Below are 13,769 nucleotides of genomic sequence, written 5' to 3'. Positions count from 1 at the left end.
TTTTCTTGGTCTCAAGATGGTATCATTGTTTTTCCATATTTCCCTTTGCTTTCTCTCATTTCTGCATCTGGGTCATCTCTGACTATTTGACTTTGTAAATCTACTGTATAAAAAATTTTGTGGAGTTGGAATGGGGCTTAGATTTCTTATGTGTCTTTCTGATACACTTCCTTTTTCTAAAACCCTCCTCAAAAAAATTATTTTCCGTAGCATATGACTCTTAATTTTTCTTTTGAGTTTTTGTCTTTATTGTTTGGGAACCTAGTCCATTCTAAAGGAGATCAGTCCTGGGTGTTCTTTGGAAGGAATGATGCTAAAGCTGAAACTCCAGTACTTTGGCCACTTCATGAGAAGAGTTGACTCATTGGAAAAGACTCTGTGCTGGGAGGGGTCGGGGGCAGGAGGAGAAGGGGACGACCGACGATGAGATGGCTGGATGGCATCACTGACTCAATGAACATGAGTCTGAGTGAACTCTGGGAGTTGGTGATGGACAGGGAGGCCTGGCGTACTGCAATTCATGGGTTCGCAAAGAGTCGAACATGACTAAGCGGCTGAACTGAGCTGAGTAGCAGAATAATGCTTCTAGGGAAGAGCTAAGTTATAATGATTTTCCCATTAAAAAAAATAACATTTACTTAGGTCTTGCCAGTGTTTGCTTTGGTGTCTGACATGGAAGCTTTAAGTAAAAGCATAAACTTGAGAAGAAAAAATTACCGACACACAGAAAAACTCCAAAGGATAGTGTAATTTATAGACTGCTGGGTGGTAATGAACATGCTTGGTTTTTAACTTAATTTTTGGACTATCTTTGTTAAATTTAAGAAATCATGCATGCTACTTTTTACCACTTAGATAATGAGGCTTTCAGTGTTCAGTATATCATAGTAAGTTGTCAAATTTTTCTCTCTACTTGCTTCCAGACAGTGCATATTTACTTTGAAGAAGGTGTTTTTATTTTTTATTTTTTTTTAATTTTGGCTGTACCATGTGCCTTGTAGGATCTTAGTTCCCCAACCAGGGGATCAAACTTGTGTCCCCTGCACAGGAAACATCGAGACCTAACCGCTGGGCTGCCAGGGAATTCCCTGAAGAGACTATTTTAAAATAAGCCATGTCCCCTCTGATACCACACATTGGGCCTCCCAGGTGGCACTAATGGTAAACAACCCACCTGTCAGTGCAGGAGACACAAGAGATGTGGGTTCGATCCCTGAATTAAGAAGATCTCCTGGAGAAAGGAATGGCAACCCATTCCAGTGTTCTTGCCTGTAAAATCCCGTGGGCTGAGGAGCCTGGTGGGCGCCAGTCCGTGGGGTTGTAAAGAGTCAGACACAACTGAGCACACGCTTCCCTCCAGAGTTGTTTGGCTTGCTTTAAACCTGAAACCATACAGCTAAAAATCATGTATTGGAGAATGTCTTACTTAGAATTACTTACCCTGTTTAAAAAAAAAAAAATTCATGAACTTTGGTTCTGATTTCTACCATAGATCCATCTTAAGGAATGGTAGCCCAGTGACAGTTCTCAAACGTGGCTAAAGAAGGAAGAGAAACTAGGAAAAGAACATGCCAATCTCTTCAGCCTAAGAGTATGGGAAATTTCTATTTCAGGAAAGAAGTATATTTCTTAAAGGGCATCATTGTATTTTGTAGTACTGTATAGCAGCAGTCCTGCCTTTCCATAGCAAACCATCTCTCTCTCTCTCTCTCTCTCTCCCCCTAGCTGCACTCTTTCTACTCTAAACTCTAATACACTTTATGCAAACTTTTTTTGCATTTACTTATACAGATCTTACGTTCTTTTGCTAAAATTTAAGCTTCTTGAAGGCAGATTTAGTTTCAGAGTGGTTTTTGTTTGCCTTGTAGTATGTGTGTGGGAAATGTGTAGCATAACTTTCAGTAGAAATTTAAGCCTGTGATCTTTGTGAATTTAATAGATGCTAACATTATACTCCCCAAAGCCCAGCTTATAGATTTCTGTTAAGTCATGTAGAAAGCATAAATATTTCATGGGGGGGTGGGAAATACAAGGAATAAAACTGCTGAGCTTAAGAGATAAGGTGCAAATATATTGTTTTGGTGATTCCTCTTGACATTGTATTACACAGTGTATTGTACATTGTGTGTGTATATTTCCCTCTTACTACTTTTGCTCTTTTTTGCCCTATGCTTGTTCTCAGTAGCTTTTATTTCTGCTATTTTTATTATTTCTCCTTTGAATAGAAGTCTCCCTTCCTCTTAATACAAAGAACACAAACATTAAAAAACTTTTTAAAAAAATTTAAACTTTCATCTCAACAAGGAGCCTTTGATATTACACATGACCAGTTTTTTTCTTATAATTTAAGCGAAGCCATATCGTAATTATTTTGCCCAGAGGCTATTTGTCATGAATATGCAAAAGCCATGCTCATCTTCCTTCATTGCAGTTAGATTTTTCTTAGACATCCTTTTGAATCCACTTAAATTTGATTCTTCTAGAATTTGTCTGTCTTGGCACAGTATTTTTCTCTTTCAATATGGAGTCCTTCTTTTCTTAAGTACTAGATCACTTGCTAAATTTTTTGTTTTTGGGCCACACCACACGGCACTCAGCATCTTAGTTCCTTGACCAGGGATCCAGCCTGTGCTCCCTGCAATGGAAGCATGGAAGCCTAACCACTGGGCTACCAGGGACCTGGACTACCACTGGACCTGATCATTTGCTAATTTTTTTCTTCCTCAAACTAAATATTGGACCTCAGGAAAATGTTGAATTATTTTGTAAGCCCTTAAGAGAGTATAGTAGCTAAGTTCTTCTAAATTGTGCTTGTTAAATACTAAAGTTCTGATAACTGACTACATTAACTTTTCAGAATTTACAACAAAATTTCAAACGAGAGAGAACGCATAATGAACCCCCATGTACTCATCATCAGATTCAGTAATTGTTGACTCAAGGTCAGTGTCCTTTCTTCTATACCTCTCTCTCCTAAATGAGTTATTTTGAAGTAAATCCTACACATACATTTTAATAAATATTTCAGTTTATATCTCTAAAGGAGAAGGATTCTTTGTAAACATAACCCCCAAAGTATTATTTTTGTTATTTTTGAACCTTACTGGATTAATAGACATACCATATTTTTATCAAGAAAGCTAGGTAGAGAAAGTTGCCTGGTTTCTTCAACTTTCGTAATGTAGTTAATCGCAAGGAGAGTTGGAAGCAGACTGATCTGAACATGTAGATAGAAAGCCATGCAGATAGCTTTTACCCTCTTCACAGAAGAAGCCCATTCTTTATCCTGGTCACTTGCTGCCATGGACGCAGCTCAGGGAGGTCACTATCTTTTATCTTAATAAAATTTAGGAAACCATGCTGTCTGAATCCTTGACCTGTTTAACAGACTTGGCCCTTGACTCGCTTTCTGGAACATCCCAGAACTACATAGAAATAATTTCTAAAATCCCAATAGACACGTTTTGCCAAGAATGTCAGTTGTCTCTTGACAGTTTGGCATTAACCTTTAAATATTAGATTGTGTAATCATAGTGCCATTCAAGGAAAATACAGTGGTGGGTGGCTGGCATTTTAAAAGTGAAATGAACTTGGGTTCCTGGGAATGTGGATCATTATTCTACTGAAAATGCTGATATTCCTTAATAGTGAAACACTAAGTAAGTAAAAAGCAGTATTTTACAAATAACTTAGAAGTGAGTAAAATGTGAGTTTTATGGATCTAACTTATTTTTACCAGAACAGTATCTGAAGGGTGTCTTATATTTTCAGACTTTGAAAGTGAGACAGTAATGAAGGAACCTTCTAGTGAGTTCCCGCCAGGCTACTAGTCTGACCAGCACATATCCAAAATAGATCATTATTTTTGTCATTGTAACCTGCCTTCTCATTTGCTTTCCTTGCCCTTGACTTTACAGCAGAGAGCAGAAAGGAACTCATGGCCTGTACCGTAAATACACATGGTAACAGTAGTCAAGTAATTTTATAGTTTTTTGGGGCAAGTCATTCATTCATGGTGATGGAATGACTTATTTTTAATGCAGTGTTTTTCTTTCAACTAAACTTAAATTTTTTTTTTCCATCTGATTTAGTATCTGTACCATTGCAAGGCAGCATAAATTTAGCACAGCTTCTTCATTTTACCAACTTGTAGAAGTGTTTAAAGGTTTCTTTCAGTTTACTTTTAGCTTTTCATATGAAGTGGACTATAAGAACTCTTTAATTTACAGTATAAGTATAATTAAAGACAGATCCAGTGTATCTGGAATGTGGGTTATATCCGGGATCCTGAGAAAGAGGAGATTTGGAGCATTAATTTCTAATCTCATTTTAACATGATGTTTTCGAAAGGAGAATCTTCTTTGGAAAATAGATAAAAGCATGGACTAATCCCAGACAGATCACAAAATGAAAGAAACTCACATTTACTGCATCCACCTAAAGGATAGAAAAGATATCTTCAATTTTCTAGAGGGGACATTCATATAGATAACTTAAACTTTTAAATGATTAATTAACTAATTGCTATAGATCAATGTCATTCATAGCAAATTAGGTCTGATAGGGAATGCTGCTTCTACAGAATTTTATATTGTAAAATTAGTTTGACTTTTGTTAAACTCATTTAATCCCCTACCTTACTCCATTATTATCCTTGCAGTTTTTTGAGTTGAATATCTGAGATATCTTATGTGGCACTACAGTATATTCATCTTGACTACTTCTGGATACCTCCCAATTAAACAGAAACATATATTAGAGGAGCTCTAGATGGTGAGAAGGCACTAGTATACACTAATGGACACTAATAACAGCCTGTTGTATAAATGGCTTATAATTCTTTCAACCAGTTTCCTAGTGATAAATACTTAAATTATGGACTTCCCTGGAAGTCCAGTGGTTAGAACTCTGCTTTCACTGCTGAAGGCCTGGATTCGATCCCTGGTTGGGGAACTGAGATCCCACAAGCCACGTGGCATGGCCAAAAGAAAAATCCAAGACAAAAAAATACTCAAAATACTCAAATTATTTTCAATTTTAAAATTTATGGTAAAAAAAATTATACATGCATCAGATAGTCTTACTTTTAGTAAACTTTTTAATAGGTATACAGAAAGTGCACAAATCATTTTTGTAGCTCACTGATAAAATGGAAGTGTAAACCTGTAATCCACACTCTGGAAGTCCCCTTCAAACCCCTTTACAATGACCACAGTCCCCACTAGGGGGTAACTGTCCTAATTTCCAGCATCTTGATTCATTTAGCCTGTTTGAACTGTGTATAAATGGAATCATACTGTATGTGCTCTTTGGTATCTGGCTTCTTTTACTTAACTGTAATGTCTGTGAGAGTTCATCTGTTTACGTGTAGTGGTGGTTGTTTTTGTTTTTTTCTGACTATACTGTTCGGCATGTGGGATCTTAGTTCCCCCAGCAGGGATCAACCCCTCACCCCCTACGTTGGAAGTATAGAGTCTTAGCCACCGGACCACCAGGGAAGTTCCAGGTTCATTTTTTATTGCTATGTAATACTCTGTTGGGTGACTGTACCATTGTTGTTTAGTCGCTAAGTCGTAGCTGATTCCTTTGGGACCCCATGGACTGTAAGCCACCAGGCTCCTCTGTCCCTGGGGATTTCCCAGGCAAGAATACTGGAGTGGGTTGCTGTTTCCTTCTCCAGGGGATCTTCCTGACCCAGAGATCAAACCCATGTCTCCTTCATTCACAGGCAGATTCTCTCCCACTGAGCCACCAGAGAAGCCCAGCTGTACCATAATTTATTCTTTTTATTGTTGATGAACTTTTGGGTTGTGACCTAACTTTTGGATATTATAAATAGTGCTATATGAACATTCGTTTTATATATATATATATATATATATATATATATATATACACACTTATATATATATATATATAAATTTGTTTATTTTAATTGGAGGTTAATTACTTTACAATATTGTATTGGTTTTGCCATGCATCAACATGAATCTGCCACAGGTATACACGTGTTCCCCATCCTGAACCCCCCATGAACACTGTTTTTTAAATTTTTTTAATTTATTGGCTGGGCTGGTTATTTCCTGCCTCACAGGCTTTTCTCTAGTTGTGGCAAGTGGGGGCTCCTCTCCCGTTGCAGGGCAAGGGCTTCTCACTGTTGCTGAGCACAGGCTCCGGGACACTCGGGCTTCAGTAGCTTCGGTTCCTAGGCTCTAGAGCACAGGCTCGATGATCTTGGTGCATGGGCTTCGTTGCCCTGAGGCATGTGGGATCTTCTGCACCAGAGATGGGACCTCTGTCTCCTGCATTGACAGGCAGATTCTCTACCTTTGACTAAGCCACCAGGGAGGCCTTTTATGCACATTCTGAAACATGTATTTTGGTGAACATAGCTCTTCCTGTCTACCAGCAATAGTGCTGATGGATATAGGGCATATTGTGTGCAGCTTACCGTGCCAACAGTGTTCAAGTGGTCAAAACTGTATCACACTCCTGCCAGCAGTGTTGTGTTTTGTTTATTTTTTAAAATAACTTCAAAGAAGTGAAATTTGAGTGAAAGAGTAAATTCATTTTTAGAGTATAGTGCTTAAATTTGGTCTCAGGAATGCTAATTTATACTCCACTGAACACTGGGTTTTATCTAGCTCCTTCATCTCTATCAATTAATAATGGAAAATATCTCATTTTTAAACTAATGAGTTGGGCTTTTTATAGCTTAATTTCAGTTTTCTTAACTTGGCTGTTCTGGCCTTTTCTTCCTAGTGTGTGCTTTCTCCTTTGTTTTTTATAATGAAGAAGTTTTAAATGTGTATGTGTGCTTGCATCTGCTAATTTTTCCCTGTGTGGTTTCTGCCTTTGGTGTCATTCTTAAACCTTTTTTATCTTCAAAATTTTTTTGTTTGTTTTCTTTGAGAACGTAATTGTTTATATTTAATTTTGTTTATTGAAACTAGATTTGACTTTTTCTTTCACTAATGCAAGGGAGCTTTTTGGGTTGTTTTTATTTTAAAACAAGCACTTACTTTAACTTACTACATTAGCATTGGCTTTGGAATGTTGGTAGAGGGGTGTCAGAGTGTGGCTGGCCAGGAAGGAGTTAGTACACCAGAACTTACATTCATGTGTCATCTGACCAAGAGAAATGAAGCCAGTTTTCCAATGTGGTTGCTATTTGAATCCTTTCAATATGCATGTTATTAAAAGTAGTTTTTGTTTAGAAAAGAATGAGATCGAATAGACTACGTTATCTTACTTAATATCTCTAGTTGCTCTTAAGCAAGGACTTTGCCAAAAATACACCTGACCTCTGTTCGGTGACCTACAGGACAGAGGATTTGGAGAGTCAAATTTCAAGCCTTAAAAAATAACGTTTTTCTCTATTTAAGAGATCACTTAAATTTTATTTGGCATTTTTCTTTTTGTATAATAGTACACATAATTAAAATGTAATTTGTACTTCTGATTGAGAAAGATGAGGCCAGTCTGTCATATCTTCTTATGGTGGTTTTTTTTTTTTTTTAATGTTCCAGTGGGATTTGAGAGTTCTCCGAAGCCCCCGCCACCTAAAATTTTTATCACTGAAGTCATTATTGGGTTAGACCACAAAGCAGAGACAAAACAGAAATTAGACCAGAAGCCCTATCATCTGGAAATGGGTTGTTTTGGTTTCTGTAATTGAATCTTAGCACCTTAAAAGAATGAGTCTCAGGACACACAAAATCGATGAGGAAGAGAACCCAGAAGTGCCAGCGCTCTGTGATTCGAGCCCCTAAACACATACAGAGCTAGAGGCCAGCCTAAGGAGGATAGAGGCTTGTGAGTGAGGAAGAGTAGCTGAAAATAAATACTACAGACAAAGTTTAAAAGTATATATATATATATTTTTTTTTGGCTGTTTCTTTTGCATTTGGCAGTGCTACTTTTACAGCACAGTTGTATCACTAGTCATTTCAATTATTCTCTAAGCCAGGAGAAAATTATCAGGACTTCCTTAGAAAATCTGTAATTTTAGGCACGCATTTCCAGTTCAAGAAAATCAGTGTTTTACTGAATGCTTGAATTTGACTAAAGGGGACACTGGATTTATGTTAAAGGATCATTGGGGAGAGGTTGGGGTGGGGAGAAAACAGAGGGGAGAAAAGCTAAAATTAAGTTCCTGTTTTTCATTTACTTACATACACAATGCAGTCTTACACATCTTACATACTTAACCCATTTATTCGTCACAGAGGTCTGTAAAATGGTGTTTTCCTGATTTGCCAAGAACAAAAGGCTCAGGGAGTGAGTTTACATTGTTTTGTCTAGGCTCAAACCCACCAAATGGCAGTCCTGGGATTTGAGCACCAATCTCCCTGAATCTAAAGTTCATTCGTATTCTTTTCACAGGAGTATATATTGCCTTTTAAACTACCAGAATTATTATCATATTTTATATTTTATTGGTTTCTTATAAAATGTTGGTAACACTTTGATTGGCATATCTTGGGGGTACCATCTTTAGTTCTGGGTAACATAAAGCTTGTGTAATTTCCTTTACCTTCCACCTTAGTATTGAGAGTAAGCATGAGGTTACTATCCTAGGAGGACTCAATGAATTTGTAGTGAAGTTTTATGGACCACAAGGAAGTAAGTATATGTGTTGGTATGTGTTTTTCTATTTTATTTATATTTCTTAATAGACAATGTGAATATCAAGATAGATGGTGATATGTATAGTTCTTGAAAAGCAAATTTAATTGAATTCTAGAACCAGTAAGGAAATCTTGCTGTTAGGATAAATATTCTATATGCTTTTTCTCTTATCTCTGTGTTAGTGTGACTTAGTCACTTAGTCATGTCCAACTCTTTGCAACCTTATGGACTGTAACCTGCCAGACTCCTCTGTCCTTGGAATTCTCTAGGCAAGAATGCTGGAGTGGGTAGCCATTCCCTTCTACAGGGGTCTTCCCAACCCAGGGATCAAACCCGGGTCTCTTGCATTGCAGGTGGATCTTTACCATCTGAGCCACTAGGGAAGCCCTGTGAGACAGTATTAAACATAAATTGTGAATTCTGGGTTTTGTAGAAATGTTTTTGTTGTTTGTGGGGAGGGGTGGGTTAGGCACAGGATAGACTGAGATAGTAAGCTATTACTTACCAAATGATTGAACAGTGTTTGAAGAATCAGGTAAATTTGAAAGAGAAAATGAATCTATGCTAATTCTAGATTTTTTTTTTAAGGAAAGTATTACATTTGAACATAGAGTACCTACTAGTTATAAGAGTTCCCTGACTTTTGAAGCAGTTAATTTGCAAGATTCTCAAAAGAGATTAGAATTTAATGTTTAACTTACAGTCAGATTCTCTTTTCTAATTTGGAGACAATTCTAATGTTTTAACATTTTTGCTTTTATTTCAGCACCATATGAAGGCGGAGTATGGAAAGTTAGAGTGGATCTTCCTGATAAATACCCTTTCAAATCTCCTTCTATAGGTATGTAACTACCCAGTTTCTTTCCTTAGAGAATTTTGAAATGGAGGGGGGGAAAAAAAAAACAAGCCTACATTTTATGGGAGTTAATTAATTCCAGAAGTATTTGCTCTACTGAATTTTCCCCCTTATTTTGGCTTAGGTTATTTAGTAATTTTAAGGAGGGTCTTCCATAGTGTGATAAAAGGTGTTTAAATATATCCTTTGCATGCTTGTAATGACTGTAACTCTAGATTTTTCTGTCTTTTAGGGTCAGATTAAATAATTTTAAGACCCACTGTCCATTCAGGCTGTTAGCAGTAAAATAATAAACATCTTAAATCTCATTTTAAATGCCAGATTATTGAAATGAATATTATATAGTGCCTATTCTGGTTCTGTCATTTAAAAATTCTCCTTATACCCTATGTTTGCTTTTGTTCACTCCAACTCTATGTACCTTTTTCCATTCTTTCCGAATCTTTTTAACCCTCTAAACGGCTAAAGAAAGTAGAATAGAAACAAACCTCAGTAGGGTTACATAAAATAACCTCAGTGGGGTATTTTTTCCTCACCTTCATCTTCTGCCCTAATTGGTGATATTAACTTATCACCCCCATTAAGGCATTTAGTAACAGTTTAGGTATTAGCGTCAGATGCTGTGGGGGTATATTTTGGTTGAGCTTGATACCTTTAACTATTTTGAGACTGTAGAATGGTAGTAACTTAGCTAACTTAAGCCAGCTTTTAAAATTTTCATTCTGTAGATGATTTTTAGATGTTACAAAGAATGGGCCAATTTTAAGGAGGAAGAAAATAAAATTGGAATATGTTTAGAGCGTTCTCTGTCACAGTGAATCACTTATTCAGAATTGTCAGAGCTAATGCTTAAAACTCTTGGAATTTACACTTCTCCCTTGCCCCCGAAAAAGGGTTTTTTTAAAGAGGTGAACCAAAGACATTCCGAGCTTTGTGTTTTAATTCTAAGCCCCCATATTTCTGTCCGGGATAAATAATGTGAAAATGTTAGTAATTTCCAATCAAATGCAGTGACTTGTCCCCCTAACATCTAGGTACTTTATATGTTTTACAGTTTAAGGCTATAAAAATACTATAGAGCATCTATATAATTCCTTTATAGCCTGGGAACTCTTAATGTTCATTTTAAGAATAAACTGGTAATTTCCTCTGAAGGGCCCTTAGCTGAGTTTTAAACTTGATATTTAACAAGATGGGCTTGCCTCCCAGGTGGCTCAGTGGTAAAGAATCTACCTGCCAATGCAGGAGACACAGGCTCAGTCCCTGGGTTGGGAAGATTCCCTGGAGAAGGAAATGGCAGTGCACAGCAGTATTCATACCTGGAAAATCCCATGGACAGAGAAGCCTGGCGAGCTGTAGTCCATGGGGTCGCAAAAGAATCAAACATGACTTAGCAACTAAACAACAGTTGAGGAGATACTTTATGGATAATTGAATTGGAAATCTCCCATTGCTTTAAGAACCTGCAAACTGTAGAGTTATCAGATGGTGATATAGGAAGGGTGCTCTGAGGTGTTGAATCTTTGAGACAATTCATGAGTGTATCTGACTTAATACCTTAGCACAGATGGGACAGCAGCTGTTTCTCAGTTCCTAGTGTGGTGGAATGTAGATAGAATCTTTAAACCTTTATAAACAGAATATCCAAACCATATAAATTCATTCAGGTATATTTCATAAGTAACTGTTTACCTATAGAACTAAAAATTTGCTTGCTAAACCTAGATTCCTGGTCAGAAAGGAAACAGAATAGCTTGATGAAACTAACAATGAACCAAGAAGTGCAATTACATTTCCTACAGAAACGTAGTCATTTGTCAAATCTTAGCATGTTTCCAGGTAACAATTATTTCATCATAACTTTCAAAGTAAAACTATCTGAACTTCAGACATTGTTTGTTAACTAATGATGCAACAGAAGCCTCTGTACTTTCTTAAGTTAATGATGTAACATGAAATTGGTTAGGACAAATGACTAGGCTAACTTAACTTCTTGATAATGTTTCCTTTCCCTTTCTGTGTGCTTTTAGAACTTGATAATACCTACAAATGTGTATGTACCATCTTCTCTTAGGGAAGTAGATATAGTTGAAATATTTTACAAGCTGTCCTGTTTCCTCCAGAGGAAGATTGGGTAAGAATTTCAATCAGTCGTGTGGGGTGACCCATTTTCAGGTCATCAACAATGTAATTACTGTTGCAGTGTGCTTTAAACATTTTGAGAGGTAGTTGCTCCTGCAGAGTAGGCAAGGGTTTGTTTTTGAATTGTAATAGATAGCTGCAGAACTATACAGAAGAGGAAATAAGATAAATCCAACCTCACTGTTCTTTTTAAACCCTGCCTCGATAGTATGTAAGCAAGCATACCCTTCTTTCCGAGCCAAATTTTGATCTCTTAAATATTAAGATGTGTAAATTTAGATTAAGTGTTTTGATGATTAGGTCTTGGGGTTTTAAAATATATATCTATGTATACTTTTTTGTTTAATGTTGCTAGGTATATTTTTTAATTATATAAATGCTCCTTGAGTGTAAGAAGGTCCAGGTGAGCAAAACTAAAGAAAAATTAAAATGTCTTATAATCCTGTCCCTCAGTGGATATTATTATTTACATAAAGAACATAAAAATGTACTTTAAAACATTTTTCTCTAAATATTTAAGTATATATGCAATGTACTTTTACAGGCAAACTGTAAATTCCAAACACAGTTTAAGGGAGTTTTCAATAGTTACCTGACTGCTTGACATGTAACTGAAAAAGTCCTTTTAAAAACAATTTTCATCTTTAAGTAAGTAAATTAACTCCTTAATTTACTTAGATCTTAATTCCTCTTTGGAAAGAGAAGGAATATTAACAGCCTCCTGGGGAAGTTACCAGCTTATTCTTACAAAGCCATCATTGTTCCAAACATCTTAATAAGCTCATCTTTTGGAATTTTACATTCTCTTTGAATATCATGAGTGATGGCGAGTCTTGATGCTTTGAAGCTGGATATAAATTTTTGAAATGGCTAAAGGTCATTTAATTCCAGAGAATAAGATGAACTGAAAAACTGAGTAACATCAGTTGAAGTCTTTAATGATACATGATTATGAAACTGACTGAAGTTTAAGAGTTATGATTTACTTTTTAAACTGGCCCTTTGGGCTCTTTCAGAAAGAAATTCTAAAACTCCTTTAATCAGTTGTAACATCATTGAAATATTTGCATCGTCTTCCAGAGAGACTGCTTTGATATAAATCACATTTGAATCTCTTAAGTTCTGATTTATTTGAAGGTCCAGGCTTTTCTCTCCCCATTCAGAAACTAGAATGAGAGCAATGCTCCTGGGCATGTCACCGCGTAGTTAGGAGGGTCTGATTGGTCAGTGGACTGATTATCAGGAAAGAATGGTTCTGGTCCCAGTTCTCCTTGACTCTGATGATACTTACCTGAATTGTTTCCTCTTCTAGAAAATGAGATAATGTAATTAAATGGACTGTGTGCGTGTTTGATATTGACCAGTGTATTAAATATTCTGGATATATGATATATGGCATTCCACCAGATACTTAGGAAGGCTGTAAAAGGCTTTCACCAGTTGGGAGGAAAAAAATATCAGTGTATTTAAAATACTGCATTTGCTCTAGTGACAGCATTTCATTGCTTTTTAGGAGAAGTGTGACTCAGCACCTCAATTGAGGAAGAGAATATATGGAGGAGATAGATGTTTACACGAATTGTGTCTCATGTTTGAGAATAGAGTCTTTACAAAGCTTCAGAGAGGTGAAGGTGAACATAAGGACTTTATAAATGCTCTTTCAAAACCCCAAGTAATGCCCAGTCCATGAGGATTTTGTGCTATGCAAAGAAGTTGCTGCAGAGACTGTCATAGTCCGTACTCTAGATTCACGCTTTTCAGTCATTATACATGTGTCCAGCTAAGGAAAAGCTTTTACCTAAGGAAACAGACTTGCAGTTGCTGCCTGGGGGGAAATAAAGATGAGTGATCCCGTATATAAAGAGGTCACATAGAGCAATTTTTTTCCTAAAAATGAAAAATGACCAATTAGCATAGAATACAAAATAGTTTTGTATCCAATCCAAAGAATGCAAAGATTAAAAAATAAGAAAATATATGACTTTCTAAATTGGCAAGTTAAGCATTGTTGGCAAAGGTATTATGATACAGCCAACCTAGCAGTATATGTTGATAAAATTTCATATCCTTTGAATGATTTTACTTAAAATAAGGAAATATTCAGACCTGTACACTAAGATTAATGCACAGGAGTATGTAA

General features: G+C 36.4%; 1 protein-coding gene across 12 annotated transcripts in view; it reads left to right on the top strand.

Annotated features, from left to right (window-relative positions):
* The window catches only part of UBE2H (ubiquitin conjugating enzyme E2 H), a 112,527-nt gene that overhangs the window by 59,453 nt on the left and 39,305 nt on the right, over positions 1–13,769 (top strand). For 6 of the 12 annotated variants that reach the window (XM_069588378.1, XM_069588381.1, XM_069588383.1 and 3 more), the window contains 2 exons: positions 2,858–2,942; positions 9,398–9,472. Coding sequence is in view for 1 of the 12 variants with exons in the window: in XM_069588372.1 (XP_069444473.1) it covers positions 8,549–8,625; positions 9,398–9,472 (152 nt within the window). In the remaining 11 variants the exon portion in view is untranslated. Of the gene's footprint in view, positions 1–1,492; positions 1,592–2,625; positions 2,943–8,548; positions 8,626–9,397; positions 9,473–13,769 lie in introns of all 12 variants that reach the window. The other 6 variants (XM_069588375.1, XM_069588380.1, XM_069588373.1 and 3 more) reach the window with 5 other exon arrangements.

The sequence above is a fragment of the Ovis canadensis genome, chromosome 4, assembly GCF_042477335.2.
Source record: "Ovis canadensis isolate MfBH-ARS-UI-01 breed Bighorn chromosome 4, ARS-UI_OviCan_v2, whole genome shotgun sequence".
Classification (NCBI taxonomy): Eukaryota; Metazoa; Chordata; class Mammalia; order Artiodactyla; family Bovidae; genus Ovis; species Ovis canadensis.
This window is presented reverse-complemented; position numbering and strand designations above follow the sequence as displayed.